At 46.9% G+C, this 16,724-nt stretch overlaps 1 protein-coding gene across 1 annotated transcript in view; it reads right to left on the reverse strand.

Moving 5' to 3' along the window:
- Positions 1-15,354: 15,354 nt before the first annotated feature.
- The window catches only part of LEKR1 (leucine, glutamate and lysine rich 1), a 102,044-nt gene continuing 100,674 nt past the window's right edge, over positions 15,355-16,724 (reverse strand). The window contains exon 14 of the mRNA XM_077348608.1: positions 15,355-15,456. Within this exon, the coding sequence (XP_077204723.1) occupies positions 15,370-15,456 (87 nt within the window). The 3' untranslated portion in view covers positions 15,355-15,369. The remainder of the gene's footprint in view (positions 15,457-16,724) is intronic.

Genomic DNA, 16,724 nt, shown 5'->3' on the forward strand with positions numbered 1-16,724 from the left:
ACCCTGTTCCTTCTATCTCCCATGTTTTCACTGTTGGTAAAATGTTATGTGCCCACATGCTTCTTTCATGGTTGCTCCTTAGAAGAATGGATTTTTGTACCCTATTGCTTACTACTCATTTTTATTTTGTACCCTATTGCTTAAGGAGTCTTAAAGCGGTTTACAAACACCTTTTCCATTAGTCTCTCCACAATAGTCAACCTGTGAGGTATGTGGGGTTGTGAGAGATCTGAGAGAACTGGGAATGGGCCGCAGTGACCCAGCAGGCCTCAGGTGTCTCAAAGCATTTTCCAATCGTCTTCCCTTTCTCTCCCCATAGCAGACTCCACATAAGGGAGGTGGGGTAGCGAGCCTCACAGGGAAGCTGGCAACCCTAAGAGGAAGACTCTCTGTGCACAGCAGTCTTGACCTTAGTAAGGTTTTTTATACTGTTTTTTTTATTTGCCAGGCCAATAAGTCATTACAGTTACTATGTGTCTCCAGACATTTACTTGTTCTCTATTTACAGTTTCAGGCTGTAAATATTTATTTAGATCTTCCTGCACTTTCCAGACTCACAGAACTGATGCTGGTCTGCCTGTCTGTGCCCAGAATACAAACAGTTGCTGGTAAGGGCTGGCCATAACCCATAGGCCAGGAGGGACACTCCTGCACCACTCCCTACCAACTGCAGGCAAAAATGGCTCATTTGAAGGCTGAACTCTGAGGCATTGTACAATTTTGAAGTCCCACCTCCAAGCCTCCAGGAATATTTCCAACCCAGGGGTAGCCAATCTACAGGTGTGGCCTGGAGAGCTCCTGGAATAACAGCTCACCTGCAGAGTATAAAGATCAGCTCCCCAGGCAGAAAGGGATACTTTGGACAGGGTTGTGGTAGAGAAGAAACATTTAAGGCTTCCCACACAGGTTGTTGTTGAATTGAAAGACTTGAGGCCTACTGCACAGGGTTGTTGTGCAGATGGAACAGGAGACAAAAGAGCCAGTTTCCTCTGCAGAATAACACTGTGCAGTGGCCTCAAATCTGCAGAGAGTTGCAAAGAAGAAAGACACATGGCTTGGCTGTGTCTAACCCCCGGCCAGAGCAGTTTTTTAAGTGAGAAGGGGCTTTTCTGTGGCCTCCCTGTCTGTTTGGCAGAAGGGGAAAGTCCCCCCCCCCTCAAAAGGAAGGCCCTCAGGCTCCCCTGTGTTGCTCTTGGAAAGGCCTCCTTCCCTCAGTCAGGGCCTGTAAGAGGTTCCTTCGCAGCAGGCCTGAAGGGGGGGGGGGAGAGGGAGCACTCTGCAGCCTCCTGCCAGCTCTGTCAGGGTTCTGAGGCAATTTGCAGTTGAAAATGACAGGACAGCCTTGGGGCGAAAAGTGCTGGTGTAGCCTGTCCAAGCCTTTGTTCTCATCCCCCTTGGCAGCCCTACTGACCTCCTCTCCCTGTGGTGGTCAGGAGCAGACTGGCAGCCAGAGTGGGCTGGGTGAATGGAATTTTGGTCTGTCCTGGTAAGGGGCCAATAGGAAGGCACTTTGCGCGCCTCCCCATCGGCTGCTTGGCTCTTGATGTTTTTATCCTGGACAGAGCCGGCCCTAACTCCTCCCCAGGTGGCCTTACCCTTTTATTTAATCTGCTCCGCAGGAGTGGTTAAAGATGGGTTTTTATATTTTTATATATTGTGAGCTGCCACAAGCCAGCTTGTCTGGGAGTGGTGGGATAAAAGTTTAATTAATTAATAATAATAAATAAGAGCAGCTCTCATTCTGTTTCAGGTCAGAGTTAATTAACTGTGAAATGTGGATGTTGAGTAATTAATATTAGTCTACTTTTGTTGACAGAGTTTAAATATGCAAAAAAACAGACAACTGGCTATTTAAAGAATAAATAGCTTTATTGGGAATTAAAAAAAAAAAACTTTGGGGAGAGAGCTAGAGAGCCCTACAGATTTTGCCTATTCTCACAATTGAAACCCTGACTTAGATGGTCCAGCTCAGGGGTAGTCAAACTGCGGCCCTCCAGATGTCCATGGACTACAATTCCAATGAGCCCCTGCCAGCGTTTGCTGGCAGGGTCTCATGGGAATTGTAGTCCTTGGACATCTGGAGGGCCACAGTTTGACTACCCCTGGTCCAGCTAATGCAATCTCATCAAGTGTCAGAAGTTCAGCAGGGTCAACCCTGGTTCTTGGATGGGGGACCATCTAGGAGTTCCAGGGCCATTATGCAGAGAGAGGCAATGGAAAACCACCTTTGTTCATCTCTTGCCCTGAAAACCCTTTGGCAGAGTCAAAGTCTAAATAAATGTGATAAGAGACTTTTCATCTTCTTATATCTAATTAAGCCACTGGGCAGATTCTGTCTCTCCTTTGTTACAATTTTGGGATCGTCCACTTTTTTCGTACTGAAAAACCTTTGGGGCTGTTTGACAACACTTTCCACCAACACAGTTTTTTAAAATGCATCCCAGCTCTGTGAGTGGTCTCTATTGGTGTCTTACCCTAGTAACATTTGTTTGTGAGGTTCGAACTCGGCCCCCTCTGATTTTTGATTTCCAGAAGGACTGATTTGAATAGGAGCTCTCTGTGCTCCAAACAGAGCAGACCAGGACGGAACTTAATGTGATTTGCCCTGGTGAGGTGTTTCAGCTGGGCTAATTGTGTTTCCTTCCTACTCATAAGCACCTGCTTTTGTTACCAGGACAGCACATGTTTGTTGATATTGGCTGGCTCATCCATGCTCCAAGAAAAAAAGGCAAAGGGAGGGGGGGGGGACGACGACACAACTTCCTTGTTTTACTTTAAAACAACCCATGGTGAGATTTAGCTGCATTTGTTTGCACAATTTATTGCACTTGGTTTATTGCAGACTTCTATACTATTAAAACTGGCCCAGAAATGTGATTTTAAGCCAAGTCCTTCTTTGGCTGAGTTAAATCATAGCTGTGACACAAGCTTAGAAATGCCTGCTGAACTCACCTCTTTTTCAGGCAAGTCCTAAGAGCTATATTCCAAGCACTGAATTTCAGGGGTCCAGAAGGGTGTGTCCCTTTTTCAGGGTTGCACTCTTCAGCACATTTACATGGAAGTAAGTCTCACTAAGTTTAGCTGGAACTACTTCTGAGTAAGGCTAGGCAGTCTGCGGATTCCTTCTAATTCTGACATTCGAGCGATAATATTTAAAGTCTGTGCTGAGTGGGAGAACGTGCTGGAATGCTCTTTTTAAATCTGTTCTTTATTTGCCAGAAATCGTGTTCTCCAAAAATCAATCTTATTTTTATTCAGTTGTTTCAAAGTTTTACCCCCTCCCCCTCTCTCTGGATTGTTCATATCCTTAAATTCACTCAGACCACCTTTAGCTTGGCATCTTAATCAGAAAGAGGCAAAAAAAAAACAACAACGAAAAGGCCCCTGAAATAGATAAGAAAAGTGCCTGTCATTTTCTTGTGTTTGAATACAAATACGTGGTGTAATAACACAGTATTGCCCCATCCAGGCACTTTTTTAGGGCAGGGAATCTTTGCAAAAAGAAAATGCCCCCCCCCCCCCCATTAGAGGTAGTTGGGGTAGGACGCTATAAACCATGTTAATATTTTCAGCGATTATTTTCAGCTCAGGTAAACTGCAGAATGAATTCCTTAGGCGGGGTGAACTTGGGCAGAGCCACAAACCATGATCTGTTTCTGTGTGTATGTGAGGGCTTATGATGTGTCATGCACAAGGCGTTTTCCCTGCAAAAGTTGTTTTGGATAAAACACAGCCTCTCGGCTCAAGCGTGATGGAACTCACGTAAGCGCAAGTTTAACTTTCATTTAAAGAACAAGGGAAAGCTAGAAGAAATGAAAAGGGAAAGTACAGAGGATGGTGCCGTGGGAATTGAGATAGCCCATGAAGAACCGCTATCTTGTAGAAACAACAGGAGCAGGACTCAGAGAGAGCCAGCTTGGTGTAGTAGTTAACAGCACTGGGCTCTAATCTGGCGAGCCAGGGTTGATTCCCCACTCCTCCACATGCAGCCAGGCGGGTGAACGTGGGCTTGTCACAGTCCTGACAGTGGTGTTCTCACAGAGCAGCTTCTCTCAGAGCTCTCTCAGCCTCACCTACCTCACAGGGCATCTGTTGTGGGGAAAGGAAATGGCAATTGTAAGCCACTTTGAGACGGGCAGTGAAATGCGGGGTATAAAAACCTACTCTTCTTCTCACAGCAGTTGAATCAGCAGGGCCCTTGCAGAGAAGACTTTAGTTCCCCCCCCCTCAAGTTCATTACCCTTTCCAAAATCTTTGTTGTTGTCAGGATGAAATGGGAGAAGAGAAATTCACAGTCTCCAGTCAACAGCTGGGCCTGCGAGGAAGCCCTACCCCCCTCTTCCAGCTGCCAACATCTGCGGAGGAGTAAGCAAAACAGTAGCAGCAGCAATAGCAGCCAGGACAGCAGGAATGTTGAGGAGAGGAATAAAATGGAATCTTTCCGTTCAGGAAAGACAGTGGAGATGGAAGAATTCTAAACATTCGAGCTTCATTTCCATTAGATCAGTTGACTCTTGCGAGTGTAGTCAAAGGTTCTCTTCCCACTGCAAGAAAAACTGTAGAGTCAGGCAGAGATTTACAAGTCGTTTCAATGAATTGTAGATGGTTGGTAGAAAAGCTGGCTATGCATAAGTATGTTAATCAGCAATATTCTACAAATTCCATGGTGCTTCTAGTGAATGCATCTAGGCCCCGACAGATAGTTTGCCTCTTACTGCCAAGTGACTATCAAAGAGGATGATTGTCCTTTTTAGTACAGAGATTCTTAGAACATATATTTACTTGACTCCTGTAATGCGTTAGTGTGTTCAGTTCTTCCTATTCACAATAGTCACACAATATACTTGGGAAGTTGGTTATACTGAGAGCCTGGCTATACATTAAATTTCTTCCCTGGTTTCTTCTTGGGGCCCATGTGATCAAAAATATTGTGAATTCAGTGAGACAAATTTCAGACTAGGAACATGGGATCCCAAATCAGATAGGTACTGCGGTGGACAAGAATTTGGGCCATTAGCCTTCCCGATTCACCATTTCACCAACCTGCTCTTTGTCCCATTGGGAGGCTTCATGTACATTGATGGAATAACCTAGGTTCCCCAACTGAACAAACAGAAGCCCCCAGACAGGTGCTCGGGTGAGGAAAACTCACGAAGTTTGTTCTATTATCACACAAAGAACACAAGAAAAAGGTAATAAGTATTTAGGCCCTGAGAGACAATGACTAGTACAAGTTTACTCAGTGTTTGTCGGCCAGACATTATAGGCACACTGTGTCGTCCTAATAAATCTGGGCCTGGTATGATCCAAGAGGTGATGACTCTGTACTTTGGTCTATAATGAGTATCAATTGTAACAAGACCAAAGTCACTTCCTTATGATTCACAGGGCAGTAATATTTCTTCCTGAGTAGTATTTTGGATACCTGCTGAGGATTGCTGAAAGTCAGCCCCCCAAAGTGTAGTAATAAAGCTTGGAGCCAAAAGTACTTATTCTGAAAATCTGTCCAAAACAAACAAATTAAAAAACAACAACACACCACTCATCTCCTGTTTACAGTGGTATATTTTTCAGCAACGGAAGCCGTGTGGAGAAAAGGAACCAGAGAGGCATCCAGCAAATTGTTCTGTGAATAGCCCATTGCCTACAAAATGATTCAGCCAAACGCTTTGCCAAATATTTATGAATAATGAATTTGCCCTGGAAATCTGGATCACGGTGTGACAAACCACCTCCTGGAAGGGGCACTGGGTTCATACACCATGTGGTAACAAACAGATGTTTGAAACTGGCCCTCAGAAATCACCTAGGTGACAGGGGACACTGATTGGTCTGCAGTGGGAAGAAGGAAGTGGAGGAAGTTTGCATTTTAGTTTGGATCCAAGCCCATGACTACTAGTTGCTATGTTATTGTGCTATACTACAGCAGCAATGTATCCTGACCAGGGCAGAGTCTGCACTTACTTTATTTATTCCATTGTCAATCCTGTTGAATTCAGATCGCTTTGAACTCGGGTCTTCTTCCCCCCCCCCCCATTGAAACAGGAAAGTCTTCTGCACGTGGTCAGGGTAGTTCAGAAGGGGGGGGAGCCAAGCCAGGCAGGGAGCCTCTCTCTTTTCTTGGAGGGGGGAGGGAGAGGATCGAAAAAGGCAGAGGAGGGAGAAAAAATCCAGAACAGACAGAAGTTGAGAGAAATTAGGGGTTTCTCCTTTAAGGCAAGCATGTCACATGACCAGGTGTAGCCTATCAGAGGTTCTCTACCACGGAGCTTTCTTTCCCAATGGATATTGAGCATTAAAAGCACTCCAAGATATCGCACAATAAAGATAGGGTCACTCTGGATCAATCCTTCTTGCTGCAGAAGGAAAATTTAAATCGCCCAAAATCCAAACGGAAATCGCATTCTGTGTAGAGGGCAGGGACTGAATCGATCTGGGGCTGGAATAAAAGCTCCGTGCAGTTTACACCCTGGATCGGTTTATCCATGTGGCACATGCAGCATGTGCAACGGGCCCTGCAGGGCAGCGGCCGCAATATGCTGACGCCAGTTTTTTTACAATAGGGCAGTTTGCTTTGCCGCTTCCTTTGTCCCCTTGGGGGGGCTGTCCAACCTGGATTCCTGCCTCCACACAAGGCAGCCAGGGAGGAAAGTTTCCATTGCAAGGAGGGGCTGGCAGGGGCCAATTTTTTTCTGTTTAGAAACATGATAGCAATAGGTAAAGGTAAAGGTATCCCCTGTGCAAGCACTGGGTCATGTCTGACCCTTGGGGTGACGCCCTCTAGCGTTTTCTTGGCAGACTCAATACGGGGTGGTTTGCCAGTGCCTTCCCCAGTCATTACCGTTTAACCCCCAGCAAGCTGGGTACTCATTTTACCAACCTCGGAAGGATGGAAGGCTGAGTCAACCTTGAGCCGGCTGCTGGGATCGAACTCCCAGCCTCATGGGCAGAGCTTTCAGACTGCTGCCTTACCACTCTGTGCCACAAGAGGCTCTATGATAGCAATACCACATTCCTAAACAAACAAAAAAAAATGTCCCAGGTAGCTCAATGGCACTGCACAGCGCCATGGAGCTACCCAGGGCATTTTTGTGTCCCTTCCAGGACACCGTAGTTAGCCCTGTCATACAGGCCTGGCCCTGCATAGACCTTGTTGTTGTCCAGGGAAGAAAAGGGAATGCAGAAATATCCGGACAATGGAGGGCCTGAATCAGGACAGACCCAGGCCAGGCCCAGGCCAGTGGTGATGTCATGTGGAAATGGGGATTAGCCCTCATGCTAGACAAGCCCTGGCCTGGGCCTTATTCCCTGTGCAGGAAAGGTCTTAGCATACTTTTAAAAATGAAAGTAAAAATTAGAATTGCAACTGAAGCACTTTGTCATTGAAGTCTGGGATGTCCAACCCGTGGCTCTTGAGCCAGATGTGGCCTCAGGAGCAATTTTCTCCAGCCCCTGTGGTCCTCTCAGCTTAATCAGGTTCCCTGTAGTTCAGAATTTATGGGAAACAACATTGTTTTCTTACGTATTGCATGACAGATGCTTCTCATACTAATATTAGACCACTGCTTAGGTTTTGTATGGAAAAATGCCAAACCTTCACCAAGGTGTGCGGTATGTAATAACAATGCCAGTTAGCAACGGCTATATGAAATGTATATTCTCTGTAGAAAAATAGAAACACGCTTATCCCTGAGCCGCAAGGCATTTTCCCATGGCAGCCGGAAGCTGCTCCTCGTGTCATGTGCAGATATGTCCCAGTCTCTTTTCTCTATACAAATGTGCTCCACAAACCCAGGCAAGCATTTCCTGGTGGCACAGTGTTTGTATGGCTGGTACAATATTTAAACTGCTCCTGACGTCTGTCCAAGGCAGAGAATTGCAGGAAGGCTGTCAGACAGGAGCCACCCAAATGGGCAAGCAGAAGAAGAAGAGTTGGGTTTTGTACCGCGCGTTTCACTACCCGAAGGAGTCTCAAAGCAGCTTGCAATTTCTTTCCCTTCCTTTCCCCATGACAGACACCCTGTGAGGTAGATAAGGCTGAGAGAGTTCTGAGAGAAACTGCTCTGTGAGAACACCACTGTGAGGACTGTGACTAGCCCAAGATCACCCAGACGGCTGCATGTGGAGGACTGGGGAATCAGTCCTGGCTTGCTAGATAAGAAGCTGCCGCTCTTAACCATTACACCACACTGGCTCCAAGTAGAATGATGATGATGTTACCTGTTCAGTCGTGTCTGACCTTTGGCGATTCCATAGGAAAGTCTCCGCTACGCATCTCTGTCAATGACTGCTTCCAAGTAGGAGTGTCCAGGTACAGTTGCCAGGCCCTCCCTGCCACTGGTAGGGTATGTTGGTTCTTATAGAAGAAGAGTTGGTTCTTATATGCCGCTTTTCTCTACCTGAAGGAGTCTAAAAGTGGCTTGCATTTGCCTTCCCTTTCCTCTCCCCACAACAGACACCCTTTGAGGGAGATGAGGTTGAAAGAGCCCTGATATTACGTCTTGGTCCGAACAGCTCTATCAGTGCTGTGGCAAGCTCAGGGTCACCCAGCCGGCTGCATGTGGGGGAGAGGGGAATCAAACCCAGCTTGCCAGATTAGAAGTCTGCACTCCTAACCTCTATACCAAACTGGTGGGGTATCACTAGCAGCTCCAGGTTGAAAACTGGAGATTTGGGGAATGGAGCTTAGAGAAGACAGAGACTACCGTATGGTACAAAGCCATATTGTCCACGCTCCAAAGCTGCCATTTTCCTCAAGGGAGGTGATCTCTGAAGTCTGGAGAAGAGCTACAATTCCAGGCAGACTCCAGACCCCATGTGGATAACACTAAAGACTGCCCCTGAGTTGACCTTGAGCCAAACATTATCTTTCAGTATAACTTACCCGTAGGGTTGCCATCTCTGGGTTGGGGAATACCTGGAGACTTTAGGGGTGGAGCTAGATGTGGGCAGGATCCCACCCTCCAAAGCAGCTCTTTTCTTCAGAGGAACTGATCTCTTTAGTCAGGAGATGAGTTGTAATTCCAGGGTATCTCCAGGTCCTACCTGGGGACTGCCATCCCTACTTATCTCCCAGAATCCCTACAGCAGGGGTAGTCAAACTGCGGCCCTCCAGATGTCCATGGACTACAATTCCCAGGAGCCCCTGCCAGCATTCGCTGGCAGGGGCTTCTGGGAATTGTAGTCCATGGACATCTGGAGGGCCGCAGTTTGACTACCCCTGCCCTACAGGAATAAAATTGAGAGAGGGATCCTTATGTACTGCCTAAATTCTTTGATGAAAGGGTGATATAAAAATCTGATAGAAAGAATAGAGCAGCTGCCCACTACATTTTCACCCCTCCTCATCCTTGCCCAGAGTTGTTGTAACTTGCGTTGACCTCCCAGTGGGTCTGATAGGGAAGGATTAGTCCCTGCAGCTCGAGGAACTTAACAGTTTCAAAAAGTCATCTTGAACTGTACACAAGAGCTAATATAGCCCCCGGAGCACATCAGGTACGTTGGATGTCTTGATTACATTCACAGTCTCCCTCCAGTCAATTACAACACCATTCCCTACAGAAGAAGGGTTATTTTAAGAAAGCCATGTGAAAACAAATGTCAGCCAGCCCAAACAGAGAGTTAAAGCGGCACCTGGCACAGGGTCCAGCCACCACGCCCAGGAAATCAATCCATTTCAGATGACTTTTGACCTTTCTCTGGAAATTGTTGACTCCTTTAGGGAGTGTTTGCCTAAGGTTCGGCCTTCCCCTGCCAAACACGTGATGTCCTTTGCTGAAGACCATGGAAGCGTCCCTTCAGAGCCAGGGATCTGAACAATACGATTTGTGATGGGTGTCCAGCTGCTCCAGATAGACAGGAAACCAACGGCTGGTTATCAGTTTTAAAAGTGTTTCCAAAACAGGCCACAATCTAAGCACGCTGGTGCTCTCAAAGATGCCAGCACTCACTAAAGGAAGGGACCTGCCAAAGAATAAGATGATAGAATACTGAGATGGGTGCACGGAGTGTACCATTTTGGACTGCAGGGGATGAATTCCTCCTTTAAGGTTCCCTGTAGCTAAAAGACTACAAATAGGAAACTCATGTGCCAGGAAGAATGTTTATAACTCGCTCTTTTTGTTCACTGGGCTGATTTTCTGTTTGCAGTGTGTGTGTGTGTGTGTGTGTGTGTGTGTTTTCTTTATTTTTTTACACAAGGGAGTACTGAAAAACGTGAGCCTCCAAGTTTCCCCATGTGCAGTCCGAAGTGATGCAGTTCATTCTACCCCCTCAACAATCTACCATTTTATTCCTGCCTCTTTCCCCTGCGTGTCAGGCCTCACTTGAGGAATTCCGTAGCTCAGGATAAACCTGAGATTCATCATCATTCCCAGTGTTTCAACATGTCATACCATGTGGTAAGGGAAGTCAATGTCCCTTTTCTGTAAGGCGTATACATATTAAAGGACCCCTGTGTGTGAAAGGGATTGGATGGGAAGGACGCCTATACATAGTTCGCCAGTGACTAACACCTTTCACACCTGTAAACACTCAAAAAACCATGAGCATAGCTTCTCCAGTGCGTAATCCCTTGCCACAAAGAAATGCGTGAGGATATCACAACCACCCAGACAGAGCCACTTGTACCCACCTGATGGCCTTCCTGTAGACAGGAAAGAATTGGACAGGAAAGATTTGGACCACTGATCATTTCCATGCGGCTGTGATATCTGCCCCCAGTGGTGTGGAATCCATCCCTGGAAAGAAAACCTCCTCCTTCTGAGTGTCCATCTGAAAGGGACCTTAGAATCCTGAGCAACTGAGAATTTGTTGTTGTTGTTGTTGTTGTTGTTGTTGTTGTTAGGTGCGACGTCATGTCTGACCCATCGTGACCCCATGGACAATGATCCTCCAGGCCTTCCTGTCCTCCACCATTCCCCAGAGTCCATTTAAGCTCACACCGTCTGCTTCAGTGACTCCATCCAGCCACCTCATTCTCTGTCGTGTCAGGGTTAATTATTATATTTCTCAGTCTTGGCCCTAAGTGCCATTTAAAATGATGTAATTTTAATGTGGATTGCATGTCCTTCCTGAAGGATCCAGAGTTGAGGTAAAGCAGCCTCTGGCTAAGGATGCTTTTTGAAGGTACAGAAAGAAAACAAGGCTCAGGAAAAGAAAAGAAAAAAGCAGTGAGCTTTATATTTTTTAAAATGCTGTAACACAGCGGTTCTCAACCTTGGGGTCACGAACCCATTTGGGGTCACTTGGCCCGTTTCCCAGGGTTGCCAGGTTGCTTGCCACTGCTGCGGCAGTGGCATGTGGCGGTGGTGGGCAGTGGCATGTGGCATGAGGCAGTGGAGCCACGGCAATGGCTGCTTCCACGCCACCTCGATTGTTGTGCACATGCGCATGCACACACCATCCTCAAATGCATGCGCATGCTGCCACTGCACCAGCCACCACCAAAGTTGGGCTTGTGGTTAAGAAAAGGCCCTGCCACTATGTCACCAGCTCACCTTTGGTGCTCTCCAGCAGCCGCCATGGCTGGGGCTCCCCCTTGGCGTGGCACTGCGCATCTGCTGCTGGCAGCACCCCCCAGTGGGCGGTGGGAAGTCAGGGATGTCGGCGAGAAAGCAAGTGGAACAGGGGCTCAGGTGGCGGTGATGTCCCTCGGCAAAAGACTACCCCCCCCCCTGGGCCTCAGTAAAATTGTCAAGCGTTGACCAGTCCCTGGTGATAAAAAGGTTGGGAACCATTGGCCTAGAGGCAAATAATGAGATTAAGGATATCTGCAATACTCTGATTCCTGCAAGCCAAAGGCATCTGGCATTAAGGAAGAGTTCAGACAAAGGACTGCGAAAAGATCATTCCGGGGGGGGGGGGTCATGTTCTGATCGGAACTCTGATGGAATTCCAGAAGAAGCCCCACTTTCTCCTTCTTCCAGGAACAGGCATATCCTCAGAAGTGTTAACAGGGAGTTTATATTACTTGGAAGGAAATCAAATTACCTTGGGCTGCTGCATAGCTGATGGCATCCATAGCTGTTGACACACATGTGATTTTAATCCTGGCTGAAGGAATCCTTTCACATGAATTTGCCTTACACTGACTCAAACCTGTCGAAAGCCTGTATTATCCATGCAGACTGGCAGCGGCTCTCCAAAGTCTGAGGCAGAGGGATTTTACACCATCTACTGCCTGATCCTTTAGCTGGAGATCCTGGGGACTGAACCTGGAACTTCCTGCATGCCATGCAGATGTGCTAGTGACGAGCCATGGCCCTTTCTCTCAGTTGCTAGGAATCCATGTTGAGCTCTCTTATTTTGCTCAAAGCAGCATTATCACTTCTGATGATTCAAGGAGTGGTGTGAAACGAGGGGTCTTTAAAAAATAGGATGAGATTATGCTGATAACCTGCTGCCACCATCTCCTTGGCCTTTTCTGCAGTGACTAAAAACTTCAAGGCAGCACCCATAAAGCTCTGTGGAATTTCATTACCTTCACACTAAAATCTCCTGATTCAGGCTGAATGCAATCCCTGTTTGCCATGTGTTTTGTGAATCCTTAGAAAATGCAATTCCCCCACCCCCGGGAGAGAATTAGCAGTAACTTAAACTGGAAGTTCAAAAGTCCCATTGGCTTCCTCCACTGTTTCCTGCCTCAAATGATGATGTTTGAGATCTGACCAATATTGTGTCTCTGCCCACCCTTCTCCACTCCCCACTATATTTATAAAGAATTATACATTACATTACAATATAGTTCCAAAGTAGCACAAGCACCTCCCCATTTCCCCCTCCAAGAAGACTGAAGGTTCAACAGAATACTCTTTGCCAATTTCATGAAGGGAAATGAAGCTGTGGTCAGTTTCAGGCAGGGAGGCTAGGAACCTTTTTAATTTCATCCAGCAGCCACCAGAGGCTTTCTCCAAGTGCTGGGGGTAAAAGCGTCTTAGTTTTACGACATATGAGCATCCTAAAGTAATGACTGTTTTTTTTAATAAAATTAATAACATGCACTATATGGGAGGGGGAGGAAATTGACAACACAGATTGCTTGCCTGATGTGGCACACTTAAAACAAAGGTACAAGCAGGCACCATTTCCCCCAAGCTGTCTTTTCATTTGCATTGCTCCTGAGAAGGCTTGGGGAGGGGGGAATGAGCCACACAGCATAAGGAAAATGGGAGCACCTGATTCCCACAAGAGGGGGAGGAAGGGAGGAGAAGGGAGGTTGTTGATGAGAGCAAGACGTATGAACGAATGGGGGATTATGCAATTATGTTATTGCACATGCTCAGATTTTTGTTTGAAAGGCATTGTGCAGGGCGTTGGACTAGATGACCCTAGACTAGATGACATTCCGACTCTATGATTCTATAATTCTATGATTCTGTGAAGGTGAGGCAGGAGCCATGAATGCCTACTTGCCTGACAGATGTTTAAAATGCAATCCGCGAATGGATTCCTAGATGATGGCAGAGAAACCCACAAATGTAGAATCCAGGTGCAAAATTGGGGTCAGTATCCAACTGCGAAAAATGCCCTTCTGCTTCTGCTGCAGACAATGTGTGAGCCACTTGTTAAGGGACCTTGAAGGACGGAACCAGCGATAGTGGGTGTGGGAGTTCTCCAGTCTCTGGCCAACAGAAAACGTAGAACTGCATTGAAGTACTGCACCAAGGCTAAAGTGCTATGTACAGAAACTGCAAATATACACCCCCCAAAGTTGTAGACGTTCTGTATACTCCATGAAAACACAGTGTGGTTTCTAAGGAGAATAGGTATGACCAGGCATTCCCAACCAGGGGTCCATGGACCCGTGGGGGTCCATGGGAGTTCTGAATGGGGCCTGCAGGAACTCTGAAGTGGCACAGTATGTGGGGGGTCTGGGCTGTATGTTCAGCTTCTACTCTTCTTTCCAGCCTACATGAGGCACAGTTGCCATAGTAGTCATAAAAGGGAGGGGTGGGAGCAAAACGAGGACTAAGGGTAGTGATGTCATTTCCAGGGTGTGCCAGCTGGCATCATTTCTGGGGCTCCTTGAAGTCTGAAAAATTATTTCAGGGGCTCCTCCACGGTCAAAAGTTTTTTTTAAAAAAGGCTGCTGTGGACATATGCAACACATTTTCACATATGTATTTATAGCTCAAATGTGATTGATTTTGTTCTAAACTGAAATATCATGATAAAACACATTCAGGGTTCCACATATTATACAGTTTAATTCGATATACAACCATGCTACAAGCCTTATTGTGAGGGCATGAGATTATTTATTTTCAAATAATACACTTCATTATGTTTCCTACAAAATTTTTGCTCTCTCTTTTCAGCTGTTGTTTCGCTGTGTGTGGTAACCTAGCATTGTGTGCAGCCATTTGCAGCTCTAATAATGGCTGTATTCCAAGTTATAAATGATGTGTTTTATGCTGTTAAAAGTAAAATCAGAGAGTAAAAAGTAAACATTACCTATGTTTCTATTTGCCCAGCATGGGGAGAAGGGCCTATTTGGGGGGGGGAATCCTACAGAAATGTCCCCTGTGGTTTCAAAACTTCCACAGATTTTACAGCTTCACCTATATATAAATGCTTGCAGCAAAACGTCCAGATCTTTGAATTTGTGGATGTCCCAATGTTATTATTGCATTGTTCCTAAGGTCAGCCCTAGGGCTTGGCTTCGCATTGTAACAGAGGCATGCTGCGTTTACGGAATACAACCTTTCCAAAACTCCTCCACCCATGTTTTGCTGCCAATGAAAGGCCTCTGGCCCAGTGTAGGGCAACAGTGATCTCATATGATGAGAGATGCTAATGTACTAACTATTAATGATCCCCCCCCCACCAGGTCTAGGGGGCTTGTGGAAAATATCACTAGACGAGAGCACTGGAACATGACAGAAATGAGTAGCCCCTCCACTACCTTTCCCCCTTGAACAATCCCAAGGAAAAATCTATCCCAGGACATAAAGACCTTTCATTATTCATGACAGGGAGATAAAAGGAACCAAATAACCCTGCCTGTTTCAGGAACTGAGAAATCAGGGGAAGTGTTCTGGGCCACCTAATTCATTGCTGTCCCAAAGTACAAGCATTCTTCAGATATTTTCCATGGGTTTTTCCTGCCCAGGCAAGCAAAGAACTTTCCAGCAATTTGGTAACTATACGAGAGTATAGTATTGTTAACTATAAGAGAGTCCACAGTGGCACCTTTAAGACCAACAAAGTTTTATTCAAGGTACTAGAGGTAAAGCCAGCTGCATCCAGAAATACAATGGGCGCTAGCCCATACACCTTCCTGGGTTCTGGCCATCCCCCACCCCCACCCCCACTCCCCGCTCGATCTAGAGATCCAGTGTGGTGAAGTGGTTTAAAAAGTATCAGGCTCTAATCTCTAGAGCTGGGTTTGATTCCTGGCTCCGTCTCCATATGCAGCCAGCTGGGTTGCCAACTTCCAGGTGGTGGCCTGGAAACCTTCAGGAAGATAAAAGAGAGACAGGATGAAAAAGAGAAAAAGAGACAGAGAAAAAAGGAAAAGAAAGAAAGAGGGGGGAGGGAAGAGAGGAGGGAAGGAAGGCATCAGGGAAAACAGATCCTCCTACCCCAATCTCATACAACAGTGTCTACATGGGTCATCACTGTCCACACCTTCTGATCAAATCCCACATCTTCCAAAGGCCAGGCCTAACAGGCCACAGAAGCGTGGGCTGCCACCTTCCCACCTTTCACATCTTCCAAAAGACAGGCAGGGAAGGCTCTGGGGGGGGGGGCTGCCACCTTCCTCCCCCCCCCCCATATTTCCAAAAGGCTGGGCCAGGCAGGGAAGGCCACGGGGGGGGGGGGGGTGCCTATTTGCCATCCACCCCCACATTCCCCAAGACCAGGCTTGTTGGGGAAGACAATAGTGGATGGGCTACCTGCTTCCCACCCCCCACATTCCCCAAAGAACAGGCTGGACAAGTAAGGTGGCTGGAGCTGCCTTCTGCCCATCCCCCCACATTTCCCATGTGCCAGGTTGGGTGGGGAAGGCTGCTGGATCCCTCCAGCACCTCTGAGGAAGGGATGGTGGGAGAAAGCAGAGCACTACAATTGCCAGATGCAGGGCCATGGGGAGGTGTTGTGAGCCCAGGTGTTGTGAGCCCTGGTAAGGAGGACTCCTTGGAGGAGTTTAAATTCCCAAGTTGTTGCAGGAGCTCCTCATTCCTCTGTGCAGCTTCAGCTTCCTGTCTTGCCAACCCCCCTGGCTCACCTCAGCCAATTAAGCAATGTCAGCTACATGCTGGAAGAGATCTGCATTCTAAAAGGTATCACACCATGTTAGTAAGACAGTTGCTGACCGCAGAAGACTGTGAGTCATCACAGAGTAAGGACTGAGAGGCTGCTGACAGCCTATATTAACTTGGGGTTGGGAGGCCTGGGTTGTGGATACAGCCTGTGATCTAGTCCTTCTGCTGATGCCCTTGGACTGCCTGAAGGAACCCTTGACTCACCAGACTAAGTCATTGCATTCTGTCTGTCCCTTGGCATTCTGTTTTTGAAATACTGATTCTCTCTGTCTCCCTGGCCTATTTTGCCTGCCCGAGTTGTAAGAATGCTGGACAGGTAACTGAAGCCCCAAAAGATATTTGATGTAAATGGTTGGCTTTAAAACAAGATGCTTAGTCTCCTGTGTGATTGGGAGAAGGCTGCCTGCCAGATCACCCACCCACCCTCTTTCCCAGCTCATTCCCCACCTCCAGGAA

This window comes from Paroedura picta, chromosome 8 (assembly GCF_049243985.1).
Source record: "Paroedura picta isolate Pp20150507F chromosome 8, Ppicta_v3.0, whole genome shotgun sequence".
NCBI lineage: Eukaryota > Metazoa > Chordata > Lepidosauria > Squamata > Gekkonidae > Paroedura > Paroedura picta.